The sequence below is a fragment of the Fringilla coelebs genome (genome assembly GCF_963513975.1).
Source record: "Fringilla coelebs genome assembly, chromosome: 2".
NCBI classification, from domain to species: Eukaryota; Metazoa; Chordata; class Aves; order Passeriformes; family Fringillidae; genus Fringilla; species Fringilla coelebs.
Window position 1 is genome coordinate 82,786,879 of NC_140029.1, and position 25,550 is coordinate 82,812,428.

Genomic DNA, 25,550 nt, shown 5'->3' on the forward strand with positions numbered 1-25,550 from the left:
ACAGAAGTGGTCGTGGTGATGGTAGTGATGGTGGTGATGATGTTTTCACCATTTTCAAGGATAAAAGAGCTCATTTATTAAAAAAAAAAGAAAAACAAAAACAAAAACGAGGGGTGCGCGGACCTGCCCTCTTCAGCAAATATATAATTACAACTTAAAGAAATAAAGGTTATATACATTATATATATACTATATATATACTGTATGTATTTACTATACATGTATATACTACATGCATAGTAAATACATTATATGTACAATATACGGTGTATATAAATTTCACATAGGGAATTTATGGATTATATGCGGCTTGAAATGCCTAACCAACCACGGCTGTTCACACTCCTGGACTGAAAAGCTCTTTGAAGATGCTCCTTCAGCACTAACAACTCCGAGCGGCTTTGCTCCGCTGCCCTGCTCCGTGTCCCGCCAAGGTCCCGTGTCCTTGTCCAAGGTCCCCAGGCAGCAGCGCCCACCGAACGCCTTTATGGCGGCTCACGGGGACAGTGCGGGCACAGAGGGGCGAGCACCGCACCGCCGCGGCCGGGCAGCCCCGCTCCCACCGCCGGCTCCCGGGCCGGGCGTGCCGCTGTCCCCGGCGGGGGCGGGCCCGGCCCGGCTCCCCCTCCCCGCCGGGCCGGCTGAGCCTTAACAGGTAACGGAGGAGGGGCGGCCTCCGCGGGGCTGCGGCGGGATCTCCTTCCCGGGTTTCCTTTCGCTTCGGCGGGTGCGCCGCGCCGGGCTCACCTGGGCAGGGCACGCCTGGGCCGGGCCGGGCCGCGCCCGCCCAGCCCCGCCACAGGGCTCCCTGTGGCAGGAGCAGCGCGGCCATGGTGCCGGTGTGCGGCGGGGTCTGCGCCCGCCGCCTGCTGCGGATGGTGGGGGCCGGCCGGGCGCCGCTCCTGCTCGCCCTCACCCGGGCCCGCAGCGACCAGGCAGGGTGCACCGCCCCGGCCGACCCCGGCCGCGCCCCGGCCATCAAGAAGCGAGGCTACGACATCACCAGGAACCCCCACCTCAACAAGGTGGGTGCCTTGGGCGGCGGTGATGCAGGGGCGGGCGCGGCCGGGCCTCGGCGAGGGCGGCGGACGTGGGGAAGGCCCGGATCGCAGGTGCCCCGGTCGGTCGGGGCTGGGAGCGGGGACGGCCCCAAAGGGTGAAATGCTGCGGAGGGGCAGCGGCCGTGGGTGGACCTGAACGGAGCACGGGATGTGTGATGGGTGCCCAGCTGCTGGCTCGGTACTGCGGCCTCCTGTGGAGTCGGGCACCCGCCTCCCCTCTGACCGCTGTCCTGCTGCCGCAGCGGCACCGACAGAGCCAGAAGTGCCCTTGCCTGGGAACTGAAGCTGTTTGCCTGAAAGAACAATTAGGATGGAGAAAATACAAATACAACTTCGCTTTAAAGTCCAACACCAAAATCTGGGAGATGATAGATAGATAGATAGATAGATAGATAGATAGATAGATAGATAGATAGATAGATAGATAATGTGTGTGTGTATTGCTTTACACATGTAGCTGTGAACCAAGTCATTTACACCTTCATGATGAAACAAGCATGTGTATCTGTTCTTGTTTTCGCTCTTCCTTTCATAGCATATCCATAGCTCTGTGTGCTCCACTACCAAAGCAACATCTCACTAGGATGAAGATGTATTTATCCTCAATACTGTGGAAACATTAGCAATACAGTTATAATAAGAAAAATTTAAAAAATGCTTTTGGAGAATGTTTCTGGCAAAGTCTACAAAGCATGTGAAGTGAGACCCCATAACTTAACTCTACGCTGCTTTTCATAATTTGAAGGGGAAAAAGATAATTTGTGTGCCAATATTGAGGTCAAATATGTCAGACTCAAAAATGTTGGGTTCTACTTTCTTGTGTTAATATTTCTAGAAATAACTACTAGTGTGTTATTTACCTCAAATGAGCAGTTATTAAACATGTTATTGAAATTGATTGATTGTTTGATTGATTGGGCTGTGACTATTTGTCATATGCTGATTGGGCTGTGACTATTTGTCACAGTTATCCAGTCCATGAGCCTCCTATGTTGTCTTCCATACTGGAGACCCTTTGGATGACCACTTTTGCTTTGTGTAGGATGCTGTATATTGAGCTGCATCTTCTGGTACCATTGCAGCATCCACAGAGATGAGTCCCAAAGGGCCAAGGCATGTGATGACGCTGGATATTACTCAATATGCAACAACTTTGTAGGCAGTCTGGTTTGAATCATTACACACAGTGCCTCTCTGTAAGGCTGAAGAGAAAGAGACTGCCAACTAGGTGATAAATAAGAGTAATTTTTTGACATTAAGAGGTTTTGATGGGTGCTTCATGGTAGTTACAAAGAGTGACATGGCTAATCTTTCTTTTTTTCTTGCATATATGTATTTGAACTGAAAAATTAAAACTTTGACTTTTCCTCTATGTAATGCAATAATAACATGCAAACAGTTGAATCTGGCTGATGCAAGAGTAGATTTTTAATGTCCTGTTTTATAATTTTCAGAACTGAGGGTTTTCTTGAGTGTTTTCCCTCCTCCCAGTGAAATAAAGTATTTTTCTTGACATTTAAATTGAATTTTTTGTCCATGTGGAGAGAAGGGTAGACAACTGTTCCTGTTAGAGGAAAAATGTACTGTAGTGTGCCGTGTTTAATTGGCCATGAGAAGTCTCCCAGCTGGTCTCCAGCCTGTGTGTTTGCTGTTTGTTCCGTTTCTCAGTCAGTGCAGACCTTACAGTCACAGATAAATCATCTGCAGAGCATCCAAGTCAAGACAGAGATGACTTACATCTGTGGTAAGAGATAAGGACTGTCTGTGTATGCACCAAGGTAACCCATCATTACTGAACGTTCAAGACCTCTTTCCAGACTTTTCTAAACAGGCTTCCATTTGTCTGTGGCTCTTAGCAGTTCATTGTAGCCTCTGAAGAATTACCTGTGTTCAACTGAAATGGAGTTTTTCAGGCAGTTCATGTCTTGTCAGCGTGGGATTGGTGGCCCTTTGGTCTGCTGTGCTGCAGCAGTGTAAATCAAAATTAGGGATCCTTAAGTTAGGTAGGTTTACAGCTGTTCTTCTCTCCTCACATTGCAATTGCTCTTTACCCCTTTGGCAACTAAATGCAGGCATGGGGTTATTGCTGTTTTTCTGCAGTGGATTTCACTTTAATCTAAATTTTCAACTGATTACAAGCAGGTCTGCAAGGAATAGTCCTTACATCTCTTCAAGAATCTCTGAAAAAAAATGTACAGAAGTGAGACTTTATGCAGCAAGTGTTTCACTGCTTTATTCAATACCATGGGTGTTTTATAGCTTTTGGATGAAGTTTAAGCTGTCAGTCTGAAACTGTCAAGTATGTGGTATTTATTCAATGAAGAACACTGTCCTTTCAGCAGAATTGCAGAGAGATTTACAGTCTGAGGTTATTGATCCAAGTCTTTGCTTGCTTACTAGGTTGAAGGTGCTTTGAAGAAGAACCAGACTCAAAATCCGCTGCTGGCAGGTCCTCTGTAATATCCTAAATATTAGTAAAAGTGATAGCAGGCTGTCCTCTGAGAAGTTCCCCTGGTTTCCAAAGCTGCCTGAGAAGAAGAAGAAAAATAAATCCAAAAATTAGTTGTGGAATTAATAAATTTGCAGTTGTTTCTTCCCTTTAGTCTTTGTTTACCATGTACTGCATTTCTTATTACTGTGGTATTCAAATACTGTTCTTCCTTGTGTTGTGAAGTGTGACAGTCCATGTTTAATCCAAGGACAGGACTTGGAAAACATTAGCATTCTTGTGAGAGGTACTTGCAGCTTTAAAAGGCAATAGCAGTTGTTATTTGTCTTAGGAGTCTCAGAAATAACAAGAGGGTGAAGAAGAACTTGTCACATGTTTTTATGAAGTGCCTTATGAAGAAGTTATTTTCCAGATCTTGAACGGCACAAAATTGGAAAACCTAGAAATGTTAACAATGTCAGATAACCACAGAGCACTGGTAAGAATGTTCTGTGGTGATCCAATGAAAACTGGACTTGCTGAGAAATAAGTCTGCTCTACTGTGGGGCCTCAGCCTTGTGAAAAGCTGATTCAGTGCTCAGACCCTGGGAGGAAAGATGGGGCTTCCCTTACCTGCTACCTTGTTTATCAAAGCTGCTGTGTGTTTGATGTGGTCAAGTCCATGTTGTGTTCTCTCTGACACTGCTGTCACTTCATAAGATGTGTGCAGTTCTGTTCATCTCAGATGTGCCTTTTATGATTCCCAGTTTTTCCAGGGACTCTTGTCAAATTTGTATGCCTTTTCTGTATTTGAACAAACACAGGCTGAACTGGACAATTCCCAGTTTCACCACACCTGCAGGGACTCAAAAATCTTCTTGTGTCCAAAATTCACTGTAACTTTGTTCATGACATCTGACTGGAAGGTTGATGACACTTCTTGCATTTTTCTAGAAGTTCTAATTTTGAGATAAATCATGCCGGCTTGGAGATCTGCCATCACAAACAGATGCAGCACTGGAGGTCACAGTTCGTTTTCAGAGTGGCAGGATATTGCCCTACTTGAAGGGTTAAGATAATCCATTAAACTTTCCTGCAAGTGCAATGCAGGGATCTGACTTTGTGGTCTCTGAGTACATCTGGATAATACTCTCTGCTCCTCTGATATGCATGCATGTTCTCTATAGTTTTTCATGGAATGTCGTGGTGAATTACCAAAAAAAAAAATCCCCAACAAAACAAAATTACTAGTCTGGATATGTAAGAATCAAACCTTAAAGAACTGCTGTAGGTTTCTGCAGCATTTTTTGAATGTCCTGCTGTATACATGATTAAAATGCAGAAAGGTTGTTTGTCCTTCAGCTTTGCAGGGATTGGAATTGAGCTAACTGAGGGTTCTTTGAACAGTGTCAGTAATTTGCCACTGCAGCTGAGAAACAAATCGTGTGATCTTGCACATGGCTGCACTTAGCAGCTGTGGTGAAACAGAGCTAAAATTAGGTGGATTTGTAAAATGATTTGATTGAAAAAAAAGTTAGTACTGAGCACAAGAGCAGTGTGTTTGAAATTAGTTGGCAAGATCAAATCAAGGCAGAATTCTGTTTTCAAAGTAGTGAATCTCTCTAAATCCACAGGATTGAGTTCTTACAACTAGAGTTTCTCTTGCAGCTGGAGTTTTCAGTTGGCTAGCTTTAGGTCTGGATAGACACATAACAACTGAGTGATGCATGGGGCTTTAAGTGTGTGCATTCCACGTGTGTGTTTGTTAACTTGCCATCTGTTCGTGTTTTGCAAAGGAAGAGTATGAGGTGGGCAGAGTTTAGAGGTTCCCCTCATATTTTTCCAGGAGCCCAAAACTATTTGAGCAAGGTTTGGGAGGCAAATTTTAGATTAGACAAGTTAATTTAGGGGGGAAAAAATCCACTGAGGGTTACTAAATACTTTAAAAAAACACCTGGCTTAGAAAGTCCCCAAACTGAAAATGATAAAAAGATGGGAGAGTGCAGTGGAAGAGTATCTATTAACCTGCGTTATTTGCTCTTCTTAAGGCTTGTGGTTGCTGCAGTAGACAGGGTGCTCATGAACCAACCTGATGGTACTATTGAGTTTCTAAGGATATCAAACAAGACACTTGCATAGCCAAACCCTGCAACTTTAGACCCAAGTAAAACTATAGCTGAGAGATGAGTTTTGTCAAATCAGGTTCTAAATACTCTAGAGTATAAATGTGAGTGAGCTGGAGCGCCGTGTATTGCGATGAGCCTTCGATGGTGCCTGGAGAAGAGAGGCTTTTTACATGTTTGTGCTTCATTAGTCAAGCCAAGGTGCATGTACCTCCATGACTTCAATTGCAAACAAACTCCGCAGAGGTGAGCTTTGGCCAAATATTTTGGCAAATGTGGTGGTGTTCTGGAAATATTATTGCTCAGTTAGATTTGTTTTGGCCATCATCCTGGCATGTGAACTTTAATTTTTATTTGTTTGGTGTTAGTGTCAATCATATATTTTTCTGAGGCCAGACAGTCTTTTGGCAAGGACATTTCCTAATGTTTTGATGCCAAAGAACTTGTTGTTATGGTGTGGTCAGCAGACTGAGCCCAAACTAAATCTGTTGGTGCTTCTGGTATTAGAATCAGTCTGCAAAAGTCCCTTTACTCCCCCAGCTTGGATTCCAGTTCGTCTTCCTTATCATAGCCAAACCAAGGAGCCATCTGCCTCCCTGTCTGCCTGCATAACCTCTTGCCAACACTGTCACTATCCCCTTCGAGATGCTGCTAATGCTTTGGGAACAGCATTCCCATGGAAAAGCTTGGAAGTGCATAGGATATCTGTTGCTGAAAGGGTCAGAGGGGTGCTAATGTAGACCCTGCCTCTATATTACTAATCTGGTAATATGTTGGTCCTTGTTTTCCCTTCAGCCCTTATAAACGAGATTGAGAGGTCTTGGAAGCATTGGTTGGGCAGATTTTATAAGTGCTGAGTTTATGCTTGCACTCAGTATAAGATTTTAATAAAAATAAATTGGTTTTGGAACAAAACGCTTCTTTCTGTTTTCTGAAAATGTTGTAAAAATACCTTTAAAACTGCCTTTAAGATGAGGAAATTCATCAGTTTGGCAGCTGCTTATGTTGCTTTCTTTTTATCATGCCCTTTCTTTTGGAGAAGCCTTAATCTTTACATCAGGCATGTTCTGGTAAGGCAGAGCCAAGAATGAATGTAGCTCTGGTTTCATAGGATGGACTAAGCTTTTCTGGCACTTGAATAGAATTTGCACTTAAGTAACACAAACTCTTCGGTAAAGAATACGAAAATTGATATTGTTGCAGTTAGAATGGATTTAGTGCTGAATATTGCAGCTTGTTCACATTCCTATTCCTTCCATCTAGTGAAATATGGGGTAAGCTACTAGTTGATTACTTTGGAAACACTGTAGATGTTGTCAGGAAGACGGAGCATATTATGTGTGGGGTGAACAGTGTGTACTCCACTGACCTCAGCATGCTCCAAGCCTTGCCCCCTCATAAGTAGTACAACATACGATGTCACTGATGTTAGAGACTGTGCTGCTCACTCTTTCTGTGAAAAACTTTTTCCTGATATCAAACTTCTATTTCCCTTGATGCTGTTTGAGGCTGTGTCCTCTGGTTCTGTCAGCTGCTGCCTGGAGAAAGAGACCAACCCCACCTGGCTACAGCCACCTTTCAGGGAGTTGTAGGGAGTGATAAGGTCACCCTGAGTCTCCTTTGCTCCAGGCTAAACACCCCCAGCTCCCTCAGTCGTTCCTCACAGGGTTTGTGTTCCAAGCCCCTCACCAGCCTCGTTGCCTTCCTCTGGATGTGCTCAAGTGTCTCAACATCCTTCCCAAACTGAGGGGCCAGAGCTGGACACAGCACTCCAGGTGTGGCCTCACCAGGGCCAGGTACAGGGGAAGGCTGACCTCCCTGCTCCTGCTGGCCACACTGTTCCTGACACAGGCCGGGATGCCCTTGGCCCTCTTGGCCACCAGGGCACTGCTGGCTCATGTTCAGCTGCCTGTCAGCACCCCCAGGTCCCTTTCTGCCTGGGCACTGTCCAGCCACACCGTCCCCAGCCTGTAATGTTGCAGGGGATTACTGTGCCCAAAATGCAGGACTCAGCACTTGGACTTATTAAACTTCATCCTATTGGGCTCTGCCCATCCATCCAGCCATTCCAGGTCTCTCTGCAGAGCCCTCCTACCTTCCAACAGATCGACACACGCTCCCAGTTTAGTGTTGTCTGCAAATTTACTAATGAAAGGCTCAATCCCCTCATCCATGTCATCAATAAAGATGCTGAACAGAACTGGCCCCAGCACAGAGCCCTGAGGGACACCACCAGTGACTGGCCCCAGCTGGATGCAGCACTGCTCACCACCACTCTCTGGGCCCGGCCATCCAGCCAGTTCTGATCCCATCCAAGAGTGCCCTGCCCAAGCCATGGGCTGGCAGCTTTTCCAGGAGTGTGCTCTGGGAGACAGTGTCAAAGGCCGTGCCAAAGTCCAGGTACACAACATCCACAGCCTTTCCTGCATCCACCGGGTGGGTTACCTGGTCATAAAAGGAGACCAGGTTGGTCAAACACGAGCTGCCCCTCCAAAACCCCTGCTGGCTGGGTCTGATACCCTGGCCATCCCATAAGTGCTGTGTGACGACACTCAATATAAACTGTTCCATCACCTTACTGGGTACTGAAGTCAGGCTAACTGGTCTATAGTTACCAGGATCCTCCTTCCTACCCTTTTTGTGAATGGGTGTCACATTGGCCAGCTTCCAGGCATCTGGAGCCTCACCAGTGAGCCAGGACTGTTGGTAAGTTATGGAGAGTGGCTTTACAAGCTCATCTGCCAGCTCCCTCATCACCCTGGAGTGGATCCCATCTGGGCCCATAGATTTATGAACATCCAAGCATCTCAGCAGGTCTCTGACTACCTCCTCCCAGATAACAGGGGGACCATTCTGCTCCCTGACACCATCTACCAACCCAGGAGGACAGTTGTCCTAAGGACAAGCCATCTTCCCACTGAAGACTGAGGCAAGGAAAGCATTAAGGCATCATCTGCTTTCTCCTCATCTGCAGTTGCTAAATTCTCTCCCTCATCCAATAGAGAACAAAGGTTGGTCTTACCCTTCCTTTTTCCATTAATGTATTTGTAAAAACATTATTTATTTTCCTTTAGAAAAGTTACCAAATAAGTGCAAACTGAGCTTTGGAGCTTTGGCCTCCCTAATTTTTTTCCTACATGCCCTAACAACCCCCTTAAATACTTCCTGAGAGACCTGACCCTCCTTCCAAAGATGATACACCATGTTTTTATTCCTAAGTTCTTTCAAAACCTCCTTGCCCATTCAGGCTGGACATTTGCCTCATTGACTTGTCTTTTGGCACACAGGGACAGTCTGCTCCTGTGCCCTCAAGATCTCGTTTTGAAGCACGCCCACCTTTCCTGGTTTATGGGCTTCTTCTCAAGGAACTCTCTGAATAAGTCTCCTAAATAGGCCAAAGTCTGCCCTCTGGAAGTCCTGTGTAAAAGTCTTATTGATGTTCCTCCTGATTTCACCAAATATCAAGAACTCTAATTTCATGATCACTGTTCCCCAAGTAGCCTCCAACCACCACATCTCCCACCACCCCATCTCTGTTCACAGTCAGCAGGTCTACCTCCCCTGGTGGGCTCACTCACCAGCTGTGACAAAAAGTTGTCTTTCACACACTCTAAAAACTTCCTAGACTGCCTCTTTTGTGCTGTTAAAGTTCTGCTGATTAAGAGAATGTAGGTTGAATTCCTCTTTAGCTTCTGCAGCAGCCACCTCCAGAAAAAGACTTGGTGCTGTTACCGACCTTCATTCAGAGATGAGAAAGGAAAGGTTGTTCTTTAATGAATAACTGTGCTCTCTTGATACCCCTTGCTGAAGGTGGAAGAGTTACAATTTTTATATAGTATTTAGGCCCCTCCAGGGCTTTGGGATAGTTTTCTTTTCTGACTTGCTATAAATGATGCTGATCTACCTTCCTGCCCTACCTCTCTTGCCAGACTGATGGGACTGTTCAAACATACCTTTTGGCAGCTCTCCTGTACTTTAGGGGTTTTACTCATTTTTCACTTCAAAGAGAGCCTCTGCCACCACGTGCCTCCATGCAGGCAGGACTCTGGCATTTCTAGCACTGAGCCCCTGGCAGAGGTTGGGCCTCAAGTTTGATAGGAAAGCTGCCAATGTACATGGCTGCTGTAGCTGAAAGTTGGATGCTCCCCTGCACAGGAGGAGCCTTGCCTCTACCTCTCTCTTAATTAAATGACATGCAGTTCTATAGATAGCCTTATTTTGCCGGGGGTTTTTTAGGTTTTTTTGTTGGTTTTGTTGGTTGTGTTTTGCTTTGTCTCTTTCTTTTCCTCTGTTACTTTTTTTTTTTTTCCCCTCACTGAAATACAGACCTGCTACCAAACCTTGAACAGCCTATTGTAGCATTCACCCAAATAAATTCTTTTGGGACAGACTTAGCTTTAGAGCTGTTGTAAGCAGGTCAGGCAGGCCTTGGTGCTTGGGGGAGAATAAACACTGCTGAAATTCCCTCTCTTTCAATAGACGGCTTAGCACAACAGCAAACTTGACTACTTTGAGTTTAGAATGTGTTCTAGTGGAGATGATGAGCATGTCTTTAATTTTTTAACCTCTTTGAGGCCCAGGGGTGACGCTGTCTGTCTCTCCAGACAACATGACATTTTGATAAATGACTTCTGTATTGTCAGCCTAATACAATATCATTCTTCTAAAAATGTTTTAAATGGCAAAGCTTTTTATAGTTCTGCAGCTGCCAAACGCAAAACTAAGACAATGTAACTGAGCAGACTATGGTTCTGACAAAGAAAATAAGGCCAATGCAAAAGTTTTCTGCATATCAACATTTTCTACTTTGCAGCTCTCTGTTCCACATGTAACCTTTATCAAAATGTGACCCCATAGAACTGAAACAGATATTCAGTACCTTTCTCTATTGTCTATATAAAAAAAGAGATTAGCTCCACACCTTCGAGAATTCTATTCTGCATGTCTAGCTTAAAAAATTGTAAGTCTATTTTATGATAGGTCCATATGGATTAGCTGTGTTCAGCCTCATAAAACATGTAGTTAAGACTTCATTTTGTTTTGAAAAAATAGGTTACTTCAAAAACAATAGTGCTGTTTTCTCCTGGACAAGAGTTGACATTCTTGAATGTTTTCTCTTTGGCTGGACCAATGGATTTGTCACTTTGCCTAGTGGTTAAATTCATTATGGAAACTATTAAATTCTGTCTAATCTCCATTTGAATGGTTCGATGCAAAACCTGCAGGTGATTTCAGCTGTGATTATTTGCACTATTTGGGATTATTATAAATGAGAGAAGGGATTAAACTGCCAAATCCTGTTATTTTTTTGAAGTGTCCAGATTATTAAGGGTTTCTATTGTCAAGATGGTCTAAGCAGGTAAGCAGGGCAGAGGCTGGAGCAAGAGATAATCTGTTTTATTGTGCCTAATGGTTTAGAGGTGAGGGGAAAGGGGAGAAGTAAGTCCAGGGATTTTTATGTTTGCAGCCCTTCTTCTAGCAACTCTAGTCTTTCGTATCCCCAGCTAGATTACTTGGTCCAATAAACAAAGGAAGAAAAATCCAACAAAAGAGCACCAAACAACCATACCGCCACCCAAGCCAAAAAATTTCTCCCTTTTAGCCGTTTCTTACCTCACAGGGAATTTGATTTCTTTATGTTGTCACTTGTGTCTGTAGCTAATTTCTGTGATAAAACAACTGCCTCTGTAAATCAGGTTCCTTGATCACAATTATTGGAGGGTCAAGTCCCTTCTTTCCCCTGGTACTATATGAATGTTTCTAGATCTAGCCGTTAAATGAGAAAAATAACAAAAATTGTTTGCTGAAGTGCTAAATCTGACAACTGGGGGGAAAAAAAAATCTAAAAATTTTATCTCCCATTGTTTTGGATTTTATTTTCCTATGACAAAACCGCTTTAAAATCTAGCCCAAAAAAAAAAAAAACCCAAACCTGCTGCAAGAGGAAGTAATTTGCAGTAGTGGAGTGTGCATAAACTCTGAATTCCAGCAGAATTCAGACTCTTTTAGGGAAAAGTGTTGTACAATGGTTGCAAAAGTGTGAAAGACACTTGTACCAGAACAACTTAGCAGTTCAGGTGTTTTCTGGGTGAGAGATACACAGTTTGTGGGAGAGGATCCCAAAATACTTGAAATTATGAGGATATTAAGAAGAAGAATTGAAAACTTCTCTTTTCCCCTGATGCCTGCCAAATACAGTGGCTTGATGTATGAAAGCCATGAAAAGCAATGATAGAGGTGGCCATGTGCTCCTGGTCGGCAGCATTACAGAAAACTTTCCAAGTGGAATTCACTGCTGGTCTTAATACAGAGACCCATTCTGGCAGTTTCTGTTACTTTATACTCAGTAGTGAATTGGTCTGTCATTGGTGGCTCACGAGTTTGTAAATTATATTCAAACACAGAAATATATGTTCAAAGGTAAAGGTAAAATAAAAGAATTTTTTCTCTCTCAAGTTGTAAGGATTTTCAGTGCACATACCACTGTGACTTGTTGTTGATTGCACACATGCAGCAGATTCCTCTTAGGTTTGGTAACTTGCCCAGGTTGTGATGGGCAGCAGTATTTATTCGAAGGAGATGTGGAACGTGCCTTTCACTCCATGTGCTGATGCCAGCAGCTTTTCCTGGCTTTTGTCTAGGGGGGGAAAATGCTTGCAACAGCAGAGCCCTGCCTAAGCATTGCTCTTCGGTTTCTAAGGGGCAATGTAATCTTAAGTCATTGGGAGAGTTTCTGTTGACTTCAGTCAGCTTTACATTGAGCCTTTTTTGAATTTAGGAATAAGCAGCTGCACCATTCAAGGTACAAGGTCATTTTCATTACAAACTATGAAGGTTAAAGGGAGTAGATTGTCAAATTTCATCATCTCTCTGTTAATAAATGGTAATTAAAATGAAAGCATATGTAAAAAATTGTGCTTACTGATTGTTTAAGCGAAAGTCTCAAAGCAAAAATGGAATTTATCAATAATACCAATTTCTACTGATAGATAATCCCACGAAGGCTCAAGCTACTCCCATAGTTGTGTGTCCTAAAAATCAAAAGTGCATGTTAGTGTTTTAGTGTGGTCTGCCTAAACTCATTCATCTTCCATAAGAGCTTTGGAGTGATCCGCTCAGTGATGCCTTTCCAATGCCAGAAGCTGTCCTCTGGCATGCAAGCAAGAAGAGCTGGACTTCTTCACAAGACCTGCTGGAGGAAAAACGAGGGCACTAAGTGAGATGCCTTGGAGAGCTTGAAGCTGTCCTGCAGAGTTCTTGTAGCTTAATAAAATTTACAAAAGTGCCTTTGAACTGTGACCTTTCAAATGTCCACTGGTCAAGGGTAATGGGGTGGGGTTATGAAAGCAGAATGAGTGCATGACTCATGCTTGCTGAAACTGGGCCACTCTTCCTAGAGGCGAGTAATTGTTTTGTATTTAGCATGTTAACTGTATTTGAAGTTATAGGATAACAAAGTAATTTCTCATATAAATAGAAAGGAAGTGATGGGAAGGTGCTGGAAAGCAGCAGCGAGACTCTGGCTGCTGCTGTAAAACGGGTTTAGTGTTGGCCACTTTTAAAAAGCTTATTACATTTAAAGATAAGCTTTAATGGAATTGGCAGTGACAGTGAAACTGTAACCAGATCTTGTTGTTTTGTTCGAGTGCCTTTCAGGTTTCTCTGCAAGGTCGAATGTCCTATTGACTGGCAGCTGGGCTGTTTTCCTTGTAGGAATGTAACTGGTATTTGATGGAGTTGCAAAATGAGTTTCCCACTGAAGCCAAATATAAAAGAGTATGAGAGTCCAGCAGTTTCACTTCCTGCAAAGCTGGAAACCCCTGTAGCATTTATTAGGATTTCCTGCGGGGAAAGAGGGATATTAATCTTGTTTGACTTACAGAATCATAATATTTGTGCTGCAATTTGTAACACAGAGCAAGAAGTTTTCAATTAGTATTTCCTGAGAAATAGCAAATTCAGTAAAGTAGATGCTTTTAACTTTTCGGGTTTTGTTGTTTTTTCTTTTTTTGTCAGAGAATAACTATAACATCGTACAGGAGCTTTAATGTGGCACAGTGTTGGAGCAGGGAGGAGCAGTGGTGGACGTGGCCACAGATCTGCTAGGACACAGTGAGCTGCTAGAACCATTCTCAGGTCTTTCTCAATGTCTGATTGGCACCATTATAATGTACTCTCTGAACTGCAGCACTGTATCAAGTGTGCTTGTAGGAGGCAGAAACTCGTTGATAAAAGAGTCACCTGGCCAGTTCATCACTGGTGTTAATTTTCCTAGTGTTGGAAATTTTTTATCAAACTCTGAGCTGACTGCAGCGAACCCTGTTAGGGCCCAGACCAAACTGGCTTGAAGTACTGCGAGCCTTTTTCCTTCCAGGTTTGTAGTATTTTTATACTATGGAAAGCGCTTTCTGTCTCTTGAAAAGAGGCTTCAGCCTTTAGTCTGGGGAAGCACTGCATTTTCCTATCCAGGCAGAAGAATGCTGCTAAGAGAGGTGAGGCTGAGGCTTGGGCTGAGGAGCTACAAGTATGTGAGAGTTTCCAGATCTGTGGGAGGCATGGTTACTAGACCATCTAGACAAACTTTGTGCATTGTGGATATTCCTCATCTCCATTCTGGATGAGATGAGCCAGGTATCTGGGGCTTCTAGGCATCCAGCATCTTCTTTGCATGTAGTCTGTGCATATGCAGAGGCTGATCGTATTTGGGATGCATTGGATTTACTGTCCACTTGCAGACTAATTCATCATGTGAGACTGGAGCTCTGAGCCAGCTTCTGGACTTTCAGAAATCACAGGGCAACAGCCAAAATCCTTATATTTTTTCCCCCCTAGAAAATCTAGGTAGAAACAGAGGGAACGCCTTGAGATACCTGTACAGGAGAGAATAGTGCTCAGAGCTCATTCTTTAGGAGGAGCATCTCTATTCATGTTTGTTAATTAACCTGACAAATAAGAGGTAAAATAAAGTATACTGGAAGTTGTAAAGATACTTGCTTATTGCTCTGAAAATTAAGAAGCATCTTAATTAGCTAGAATGCATAATTTATGTAGAATTTTCTCCAACTGGAGCATAAAATGGAGTTACAGATTACTTTTTCAGTCCAATGAGACTGTGGTTAGACACCTAACCCCAGCTGTGGCTTCAGGATTTTAGCAAAATATAGAAACAATTGAATTTGAACATTAAAACTTGAAAAAAAAAATACAAAAAAGGAAAAAATGTGACTGAAAGAAAAATTTGTGGCTTGTTTCTTATTCCTAATTCTTAGGACTTTCAAGGCATGTATCATTCACTTTCTGCTTTTCATTAATGAGATTCATTCAGACTACTGGAGCCCTAACACACTGCTGCATTACATCAAGCACTTTTGAACTCTGTCCCATTTCTTATCAGTTATGGAGGACAGTTTCTGAATCACTGATAAGCATTCCAGAAAGGATCATGCAGTCATGGGCATCATGTTGTCACAATTTACATTTGGTTTTGGACTACTTCAGTGGGGAGCTGAATTTAGCTTGCCCAAGGTAATATGGGACATTTGTAGGTGAACATGGGTCTCTCAGAATAAATTTGCTCACCATTCAGCCTGCAAACCTGATTGCTAAGTTATCTTTTTGTAGCATCTATTATCTGTACCAAAAACAATCTCCACCACAGCCTGTTAGAAACACACGTGATATATCAACTGCTATATCCCATACATGCCATCAAATATGCATTGTTGTATAAAATGAAAAACACTTGGTGAAATATTTCCCAAAAGCCGTGCACAAAGGAAGTCAGTGCTAATAGACAGCTGTTATAGAAAGTTGTTTTAATTCTGTTTAGCAGAACTCACTTTATTTCTATTTTTATTTAGTCACTTAAAATTTCTGGCTTTTTTTTGTAACAATTCAAAACTTTGAATCAGAGTATGTAAAAGTTACAGATACTAATACCTGTAAACTTAAGGTTATTGCCTTGTCTGCTTAATTAAAATAGTAATTCAAAGAGAGAACCAAAATAGACTAAATAATTACACTTAAAGCTAGTGGGCCAGAAAGTGGGTTAGTGGGTGTGCTGTCTTGTCCCCCTGTGACTGCTGCTCAAGTATCTGATGAGACAGATGTAACAACAGTGATTTCTTAGAAATCAAAATATTATTGGCCTGCCTTTCCTCTCATTTTATTTAATAACACCTTCCAGCAAATGTCTAGGACTTTATCCAAAGCAGATTGAATTTTATGGGAAGCAAATGAGTATTTACAGCCCTTTGCAGTGAAGTTATAATCTTACTGGCTTCGTATTGTTTAAGGAAGTGCTTTGCTGAACTAGGGCATAGGTTTTTGATTTAGTATCCCACTGCTGTAAGACTCCGGGTGTCTTCTGGCTAACGCCTATCTGAGGAGTGGATTTATAGGAGCACAGCTGGGTTGTAAACAAATGATGATGCACTTTGGTCTGCATTCAGAGGGAAGAGAAGCAAAACTACAAGACAATAATCTGTATTTTTGAGTCCCAGGCAGAAGAAAACCAACTGCAAAACTGAAATGAACTTGCAGGATGAGCTTTAGACAGTTTATGATGTCTCCAGTTGGCATTTGCTGTATTCAATAAATGAGAAGTAAAACACAGTCACTTTGAATGTGTACATCTGCCTTCAGCCTAGGTTACATGGCATTTTTTCACTGAATCACTTTTTTAATTTGAAAAAGGAAGAGTTGAAGTGTAGTGGATGCATGGAAGAAGAAATCCTGAAGTGGTATGACAGACCCTTTTATTACAGTGGGTTTAGGTCCTGGATTCTCTAATGCTAGCGTAGGAGTTTGACCTGTCTTCCCCATGTGTGTGTAGTAACTGAGCAGTAAGAATAAAGTATGATTGGTAAAATAGACACATTAAGGGTGTTTGGAGCCGGGATCTGCCTCCAAGCCGTGGAGAGCAAACCTTTCTAAACCATTCTCCCCAAATAGTCAGACATTAAATTTTGGTTCACTTTGTCTTGGTGTGAAAGAACATGCTCTGAGACATTTGCTCTTCTGGTTCAGAAATCCCATGTCCCAACTCTCTTGTTCCTGCATTTGGAAAGCTAGGGAAAGCAAAGCAAAGTGTAGCAGTCACAAAGATGATAGTGAGAATTGCCTGTAAAGTATGATAAAAGGAATAAAACCTTAGTCATGGCAAACTTGGGCCCTCTTCTATATGCCAGGCACTTTGCAAGCCAAAAGTCAATGTATTTCTTGGAAAGAAAACAGATCAACAACTTTGTGTAAATGTTTGGGGGTTGATCCTACAGATCCTTAGATACAGTTGGTTACAGTCAGGAAAGGGAATCTTATCTCCTTGATCCATGTGGAAAAACTTACACCAGGTAGTAGGTTCAGGATTATGCACAGATTCTGAGATTTAATGAGAAAATTCAGTGGTAGAAGGATTGGTGAATAATATGAATGTGGATGCCTAGGTCTTGCAAACAATACTCCAAGGCATAGATTTTCAGTAAGGACAAAAATAAACCCAGAATGTTTGCCTCTTGCTGAGTCTTAGCAATGTTGTTCCAACATAAACATAGCTTAGAAGTTGTTGGCTTTTAGGAAAAACAATTTATTTTTTTTTAATGTCCCTTGAGTTATTCAGGTAACCTCAGACTTCACAGAACTTCTTTATATTGTCTGGAGAGAAAAAGGCTTGTAGAGGCATCAGGTTAGTTTTTATGCAGAAGGTCTGACTGAGGTCAGCATAATGTAATAATATAGATTCTGTATATTTGCATGCAATAGGAAGTGACTTTAAAATGGCAAATGCAGGAGAATCTCTTTGCATTTAACATAACTTCTAGTCAGCAGTAAGATTGTCATAGATTCAAAATACTCCTAACAGTTTAAGATTTGAACAACTTAAATACAGTGTGGATGCTTATCAAACTAGAATTTTACATTAAATTTGTCTGAAACTGCCCTTTTTCCTCCCATAAACAATCACATGCATGTTCCTAGACCATGGTTTTTGGCAGAATATGGCGTCTTTATTCTAAGTTCTGATTCACTCCTGCTGTTGGCTGAAATTCTCTTCTGATTGTCAAGCAGGCAGAGGCATTGCTGCTGCCATCTGCAGTGCATCAGCATCTACATCACGCTAAAACCACACTGACCTCTCAGCATATGGTGACTTTTTAAGAATGTTCAAAGACATATCCTTATCTTATGTCAAACAGGGAAATTAGGAGACAATGTGTTTTGTTATGTAACCAATTTGTTAGGTGAGCATCAGCTTCAGTTTATGTGTTCTGTGGTCTACAAATGATGTGTTTATCTACTTTGTGCTAATCTATATTTTGTATTTTACAACTGAAAACATTTTTCTGAAGCAGTAACAGCTTTGAAAAATATCTTCTACACATATTTGCAAAAGCTGTCTCTTTTAGAGCTCTTCTTTTATTAATATTGTGTGTAGATAGTGAATAGAAATGCTTTGGAGATGCAGATGTAACTTCAAATCTGAAGCTGCATTCTGTGGAGAATCTGCAACACTTTTGAGAAAAGTGTGAAATGTTTCGTGCTATTAATACAACCTTATTTTGAATATGACATGTCAGAAAACAATTTTGATGTAACTAAGAGGATTTTATCATCAGAAATACGAGATAAGGAGATGAAAAACAAAATCTCTGCCCTATAATAAAAGCAAGACCGATAACAAAAGTGATTTGATATTTTGCCTGTGCCTATGCTGTATTTGGGCTAGTTTGGAGGAGCCCAGATCCTGGTTCTGTCTGTCCATTTGTCTTGGTAAGCAGTTTGGCTTCATCTTGCTCATGAAAGGGAAACTCTTGTGCAAACCTCTTCAGGAAGAAGTATATGTGGTCCTATCTGTTGGCATCAGGTCACTGAAAAATGGATGAGAGAAGGCATACCTGAGCCTCCCTGTGATCTGCTGCCCCACAAGAGACAGGCATATGCTTGACTGTAAGGCACAGACTGTACTTGAGACCTTTTCCTAAGTGTAGCAGCCTGATCGTCCTGGTAGTGTCCCGTGGTGGGTTTTTGAGGGTGAACAGGATGGCCAAGCAGTGAAACAGGCCTTGATTCTGGCATTTTGAAAGACACAGTAGAATTAGGTGGTGTTCCTGTTTCTGAAATCTTGTATAACATATATTTGTTTCCAGTTAGATTACTTTTCTATATCTTTAAGCAAAAATAATCCTCTCAAAATGACTAAAACAAAATTCTGCTCCTGTACAGTGGGGAGGGAAGGGAATGAAGTCTGCATAATGCAGTTTATAGGTATAAAGTACCATACAGCTGCAGCACAGAGCACTTTGCCTCCTCATTCTGTGTCAGTAGCTCTCTGCGTTTGCAGCACATTAGCACAGAGATAGGTATCTGGTGCCACCCCAAAGTCAAGGAGATTATCATTTTTTTAACTTTATCACTATATCTCAGGAAAGCAAATGTAAAATGGATGCATGTGCCCCTCTCTTGTCTTTGAGAACTTAAACATGTGGTGAGAATTTGCAGTCAAGTTTAAGGTTTGCAAGATTTTATCTTCTTCTTGAAACATGATCAGCTACCAAGAAAAGAATAGAGAAACCATTTATTCAATCCGGATGCTTTTTGCCACAAATTGATTCACTGGATGTAAGCATATTTGCCCACTGTTTACTTAGCCATCTGATACATCTAGAAAGACTTGAGGAAAACATCTGATTTTACATTAACATTAACATTTCCCTTAGGAATACCTCTTTGTCTTCACTGTGCTTCAACAGACATCAGGTTTTGGTGATATGATGGTGTTGAAAGAGGTGTACTATTTTAAAGGGCAGGTGTTGCAGATAAGCTCTTGGGGAAATGGTGGCATAAGCTTTTTGAAAGTGGTTGGAGGTTTTTGTGTGGGTGATATCCAGAAAGGTTGTAGCTTCGCCTCTACAATCAAAATCAAATGTGATGTATTATCCTTTTCAGCCTCCAGTAATCTGCCAGCTCTCAACAGTCTTATGATCACTACCAGACTTCTTTGGACTACTAATTGATCAGGACATCCTGATGCTCATTTAAAACCACTTTGGGCTACTTTGGCATCTGAACTAGTTTCAATGACATAATTAAATGTTCACATTCATAATCTGATTACAGTTTCTTAATGCAGGCTTTAAAGCTCAAGTTCATCCCTGTCTCAGGGGAACATGTTGGTCAACACTTTTTGTGAATTGGTCTGCTTTCAGTTTTGTGTTGTACTGGATTCCTGCTGATGTAAAAACTCTAGAAACCCCAAATGACATACATCAGATGTAGGCAGTCTCTGTACTAACAAATTCAGTATATACAGCATAAGCAACCAAAGCCAGTTGCAGGGTCTGCGTGCACACTACTCAAGCCTTAATCTTTTTAACAGTGAGTCTTCATAACTGAGTCTGCTCTGTGACCCATGGTAACTCCCAAATGGCCAGTCTAGGAATCACTGGTCCTATAAATAAGACTGGCTGCTACAGAGGTTTTGCATCTGCTGTTACTGGGGTACATCATGTGTTTGTAGGTAAAATGCATTATTGGTAATGGCAGCTTTCTATATACATGTATTTAATTATTCGCCTACCCTTGTTTTCAAGTGCAGTTCTACTTTTGATATAGTAACAATAGTACAATTTAGTTGTTTGGGGTTTTTTTAAACTAGGGTTTACTGTCTTTCATTTTTTTAGCCAGGGAGACTTTTAATTGATGATGTTGTTTAAATTTGAGGGGTAGGTGTTGTATTTATTTGGTTTGGTTTGGTTTGGTTGGTTTCTTTTTCTTTCCACATCAGTGATGACCCCAGGTTTTAATTTCTTTTGTTCCATTCTTTCTACTTAGAGACATGAGTCCCCATGTGAAGAACTTCTGGATAGAAGTAGAATTTTTTTTTGAAGCAGAATCTAATTCTAATTTTAGTCTAAATATACAAAATATGCAAAGTACTTCACATTGCCTTACTATTCTTGATGATGTAACTCAGTTGTGATGATATTTCTGTTTATTTGCTTTGGAATAAGGTATGAAAATTAGGAATTTTTTTTTCTCTGTGTGTGTGGTGTCATCTTGCTTTAATGGGGCTAACAGAGTTGTGACTAAAAGTTTAGACAATGGAAAAGGACACTGACACCTTAGAGTGTCAGTGCAGCTCTGCTTGCCCAGACCTCTCTGCCTGCACTTTTTCAGTGTGAATCCATTGTGTATGACAGCTGCTTGTGGATTGTTATGCTCATCCACAGCAGAGTCAAAGACCTCTTGTGCAGCAAACAGGGGTTTTCCACTCACAGTTTTAAGAAATTCTTTGAAAATTAAATTTCTTGTGGGCTTCCTTGGTGTTGGTGAATCATGAGGCATTAAACCCACAAATTATAGCTTGCTTAAATGGTCTAGAGTAAACAAAAATTTCCAGTATTTGAAGAAGAATTTGTGACCCTGAAAGCTTATCCATTACTTTTTAATCCACAACTGTATTGCATTGCCAGCCTAAATGGTAATGATGGACATATTCCAGGGGCTCATAATTCTGAGACTGAAAATGGCAGTGCTTATTGTTATTCCAGAATGGGTAATACATTTGCCTGGCATTTCTAATTGGAAAGCTTTTCATTCCCCTGGGATGGTACTTCTCTCTTGGATTAATTTTTCATTATAATAATTAATATGAAAGCTGAGAAAGCAATTACAGATAATTTTACATAGGAGAATTGAATTAGTTTTCAAACTATTATTTAAAATATTTTGTTTACTAATGCTGTCTTTTAAACCTTGGGTTTTTAATTGATTTGCATTAAGAGTTTATGGTATTTTGCTTGTTGCTTCTCACCTAAATTGGGTAGCTGTTTTAGAGAGTAATGAAGAACTGGAGCCCATTTATAAGGCTGTTTTCTGGCACAGGGTTGCTTAAAACCTCACAACTTCTGGTGCGTGCCAGTACTCTTGGTGTTTTTTGGCCATTGAAGGAAATGCTCTCCTACCTGCAACACCTATAAGGTTGGAGGGATTGGAATGTATCTTTTAAAGGCTTCTTACAGAAATACCTATGTGGGAGAGGTTCCAAATACAAGGTAAGTAGTCTGATGGACCTCTGAAAAGTAGTACTTCATCAACACCAGAGGAAGTGGTGACTTGTGTTTCAAGACTAGTTCAAGACTTGTTTTTCATGACTAGTTCATCATCTTTCCAAAAACGATGCCTGACAAGGGATGAATGGTGTTCAGTAGTTAGGTAACGGGTGTTCTGGACTTAAAGAGCCAAGGTCAAAGGGAGCTTCAAAATTTATTTATATCTATTGTGCTCCACAGTTGACCTTTCATCAGTGATTTAGACTTGTTGCGTCATGCTTTATGTGGGCAGACTCTTGCTCCCCTTACTACAGCAGCAGTCAACTCAAGCAAGGCAAAACAGTCAAATTGAGAGACTAAAAGACTTTAAATCACCGCAGCAGTTATCTTCAGGGCCTTGTGACACACATTCTACCCAAAAGCCAGTGTTCGTGCCTTGAACAAAAAGCTTCACCACCATAGCAATTCACAGACCCTCAGAGGACCCTCATCACTGTTGTGGTACAAACCCTTCTGTGTGGGTGTTTGGCTTCTGTAAGGATCTGCTGCATCTGTGAGCTCTGAAGGGGTTCTGCTCATTTCTAGCGTGTTGTCAAGTCTCCTTTCTACAAATAAAGGTAATTTTTCTGTATAAAAGGGCAAAAATATTTGGGGGTGTTTTTTTGCAGGCAGGTCTTGTTTTCATTAAATATGAAGAAAAGCCTGCTGTTGTTATGCTGAGCAAGCCTCAGTTCTGAAGCACTGTCAGGTTCAGTGTGATATTTCAGACAGATCTGGCACAGGGATGGGATCTAGCTGAATGGCACACGCTTTCTCTGTGCCACGCTTCAGCACTTCAGAAAAGCATTCCGATTTTAAGTATATTTAATGTTTTTCGAGAAGCACTACATCTTAGTTTCTAACTTCACAAGCTTGTGAGACATGGATTTTGTCTTGACTGCTTATCTGTGGGATAAATCCTCAAAGTACTGCCAGCTGGGTACATGTAGACATGTTAGTAGTAGAGAGCATGTGATGGGGTTTATGGTTTATACTGTTGTTCCAAAGGATGTTTGTGCCTTGCTAATCTTTCCAGTGACAGATCATAGTCAGCTTCTTTTCTGTGAAGGCCTTCCACAGCCACAGAGCTGCCCCACAAGCAGAAGTTTGAGAATCACCTTATTACATTTAGGTGTGTATATACAGGGGAATAAAAACCCAACTATGGATGATACAGCTTCTTAATTTTGCTCTTGATATAGCTTCTTCAATCTTGCTCTTTATAGAGAAACATTTCCTTCTCAATACACTTGCATTAAAAGCAGTGCTACATCCAAAGAGTTTCAAATTGCAAAACACTTTTGCATTTTTTTTCTTTACAGCCTATTCATCTAAAGCCATTCATGTCTGTTTCGCTCTGTCAGGGTTGCTATTTCTGTAGTATACCTTGTTTGTGTTTATTTCAGCATTTATGCCTGGCTGTTGTGGCTGTAACTACATGTACCTCAATTGCAGAAGCCATATAGTCAGTGTTTGGCAGTGTAAGGCTTTTTGACCAATAACGTGCTGGATGATACTTGGCTCTGTCAGCAGAGTTTGGCTGGTCAAGCTGACTCTGTTCTGCTCTCCCTCCACCCACCCTCTGATTCGTTTTCCCCTGTTCCACAGTTTGGAAAGGAAAAATATGAAGGTGAAGAAATCTCAGAGGTTCCTCTGCTTCAGTTCCCAGTTCTCTGTCATTAGGAAATCCAGTTCAGCCATGAATCATAACCACCCCAGTGTGAAGTTTACTGTTCAGAAAGTGCAATCTTGTGTTGGTGTTGAGTTCCACGACGTCAAGTTGTTCTTAATGCTGTTTTCAGTGTTTTATAAACTATTAGAATATACTTTTGCCTTTTTAAGGGATATTGTTACAAGCCACTACTTGGTAATTGCAGAATTTTGTTTTCTGCATAAACTGTGTGGTAAGATCCCCTGACACATGCCTTGGCTCTGAAATGAATTGGTTTTGGACAGTCAATGCTAAAGATATGTGTGGAGAGCCCTACAGCAAGAAATAGTATGGAAAAAGCCATGAGCAACTTCAGCTCATGTGGGGGGTCCTTGTATTCTGCCAAGCAAATGGCTGTTCATATCTTGTCTTTCCTGGATTTCAAGTAGATTAGTAATTTCAATCCTTGGGTATGTCTATCTGGCTTTAATTAGACGAGATGTTTAATGCCAGTGTCCTGTTCCTAGAGTGGCCAGCAGCAGATGCTTAGGGAAAAATAGGGGAAGGCAGGCAAGCAGCAACAGTGTTTCCTGCCACCAGCAGTATCTGTCTCAGGAACCTACAAACCTAAATAATTTCATTTAATAGCTTTCATTTAATAGTACTTTTCCCCTCCTGCTTGTTAAATGCTTTTAAACGCCATAGCAAAAGAAGTAACATCCAAGGTAATGAGTTGATTATGACTGAGAGTTGTATAAAGAAATACTTCATTTATTTTGAACCGTCAGTTTGGTAGAATTGTTTGATGGCCTCTTGCCCTTCTCTTAGAAGAAACTGAGAATAATCACAGATTTCTTTGTCCCTCCAGGAGAAATATGATTTCCAGCAACTTTTCAAGAGAGACAGCTAGAGAGTCTCAGAGCCTGAGGTGCTGGTGGAACAAAGGCATTACTAAAGAAGGCCTTGAGGTGGTGGGATGAAGGCTCTGAAGTAGGACAACATGTACCAGTCAAATTCAATTTCTCAGTCTTGGGGACCTATCACTGGGGCTAACTAGACAGAGTGGATTTCTCTTCTTTACTTTCAAGTTTTCTGCTTAATATATTACATTATTAATGCTCAGATATTTATGACCTCCTCAATCTCAACACTGTTGGTTTTTTTCCAGTGTGTGCAGGGAAGAGAATAATACTAAGAGTCAGGAAATGTGAGTTCCATTTGAAGCAGATTCACTTTGAGTCTCACCAAGGTGAAAAAATAACAAACAGCAAATAATAATAAACACCACAAAAGATTATTACCAAAAATTAGCATGGCTTTTTAAAAGTAATTGGTTCTCAACCAACTGCTAAAATTCCCATGGGTGAATGAGTGAAAAATTCAAAAATAGGGTGGAGGCTTGATTTTTACAAGCCCTAGTGTGTTGGAGTAGAGCTAGAAAATGAATTTGAAATGTGCATTTATGGAAAGTAATGTTTCTCATTTCATAAGAAAATAAGAATTCTAAAGCAGTATCTAAAGTACAGCTCTGAAATGAAAATTACTACCCTAATCTGAAAATGTAACTTCAAGTGCAGCACATAAGAACATATTTTACAGCCTCAGAGCATATTTAATAAATCAATAGGATATAATCTCAATACAAATTCCTCTGCGAAAGGATAAACACCACTGTGGTGGTAAAGCTGTAGAGATAAGCCATAAGGGCATTTACAACAGGTTTTTTTGTGTTGATTTTCTTTAAAAACAAACCACTAAAATACACTTTTTCTCAAGGAAACAATCCTTGCCCATTTTACGTAGTTATTTGATCTGAGCTGTGCTTTAATTTAAAGAAAATACCTATATTGTCACAGGCTGACCTTGAAATTTTCATGTATTTTGAAGTCATCTGCTACTCTGAGGGTTCATTATTAGCTTGTAAGAGACCAAATGCAAAACCAGCAAGTTCATCATTGCAGCCTCAATAGAAACTCCCTAGGGATGCTCTGTGGAGCTGTAGGAGCAGATCCCAAAACTCATTTATGCTCTCAATCCCATCTGCTTTGTCTTACTGGGCACTCCTATCATTCACACTGTGAGGTTTCTCTGAAGATTGCGCACCGGGCTTCAGTTCTGCAGAGAATGTGAAAGAAAGTCTTAAACCTAGAAGCAAGGAAAAATTTTGCTGATTGGAGAAATATGGGGATGGAAAGCCCT

The 25,550-nt window shown here is 41.4% G+C and overlaps 1 protein-coding gene across 1 annotated transcript in view; it reads left to right on the plus strand.

Annotated features, from left to right (window-relative positions):
• The first annotated feature begins 676 nt into the window (after window positions 1-676).
• ME3 (malic enzyme 3) overlaps window positions 677-25,550 on the plus strand; it is a 114,087-nt gene continuing 89,213 nt past the window's right edge. Inside the window, exon 1 of the mRNA XM_084226437.1 lies at window positions 677-1,025. Within this exon, the coding sequence (XP_084082563.1) occupies window positions 831-1,025 (195 nt within the window). The 5' untranslated portion in view covers window positions 677-830. The remainder of the gene's footprint in view (window positions 1,026-25,550) is intronic.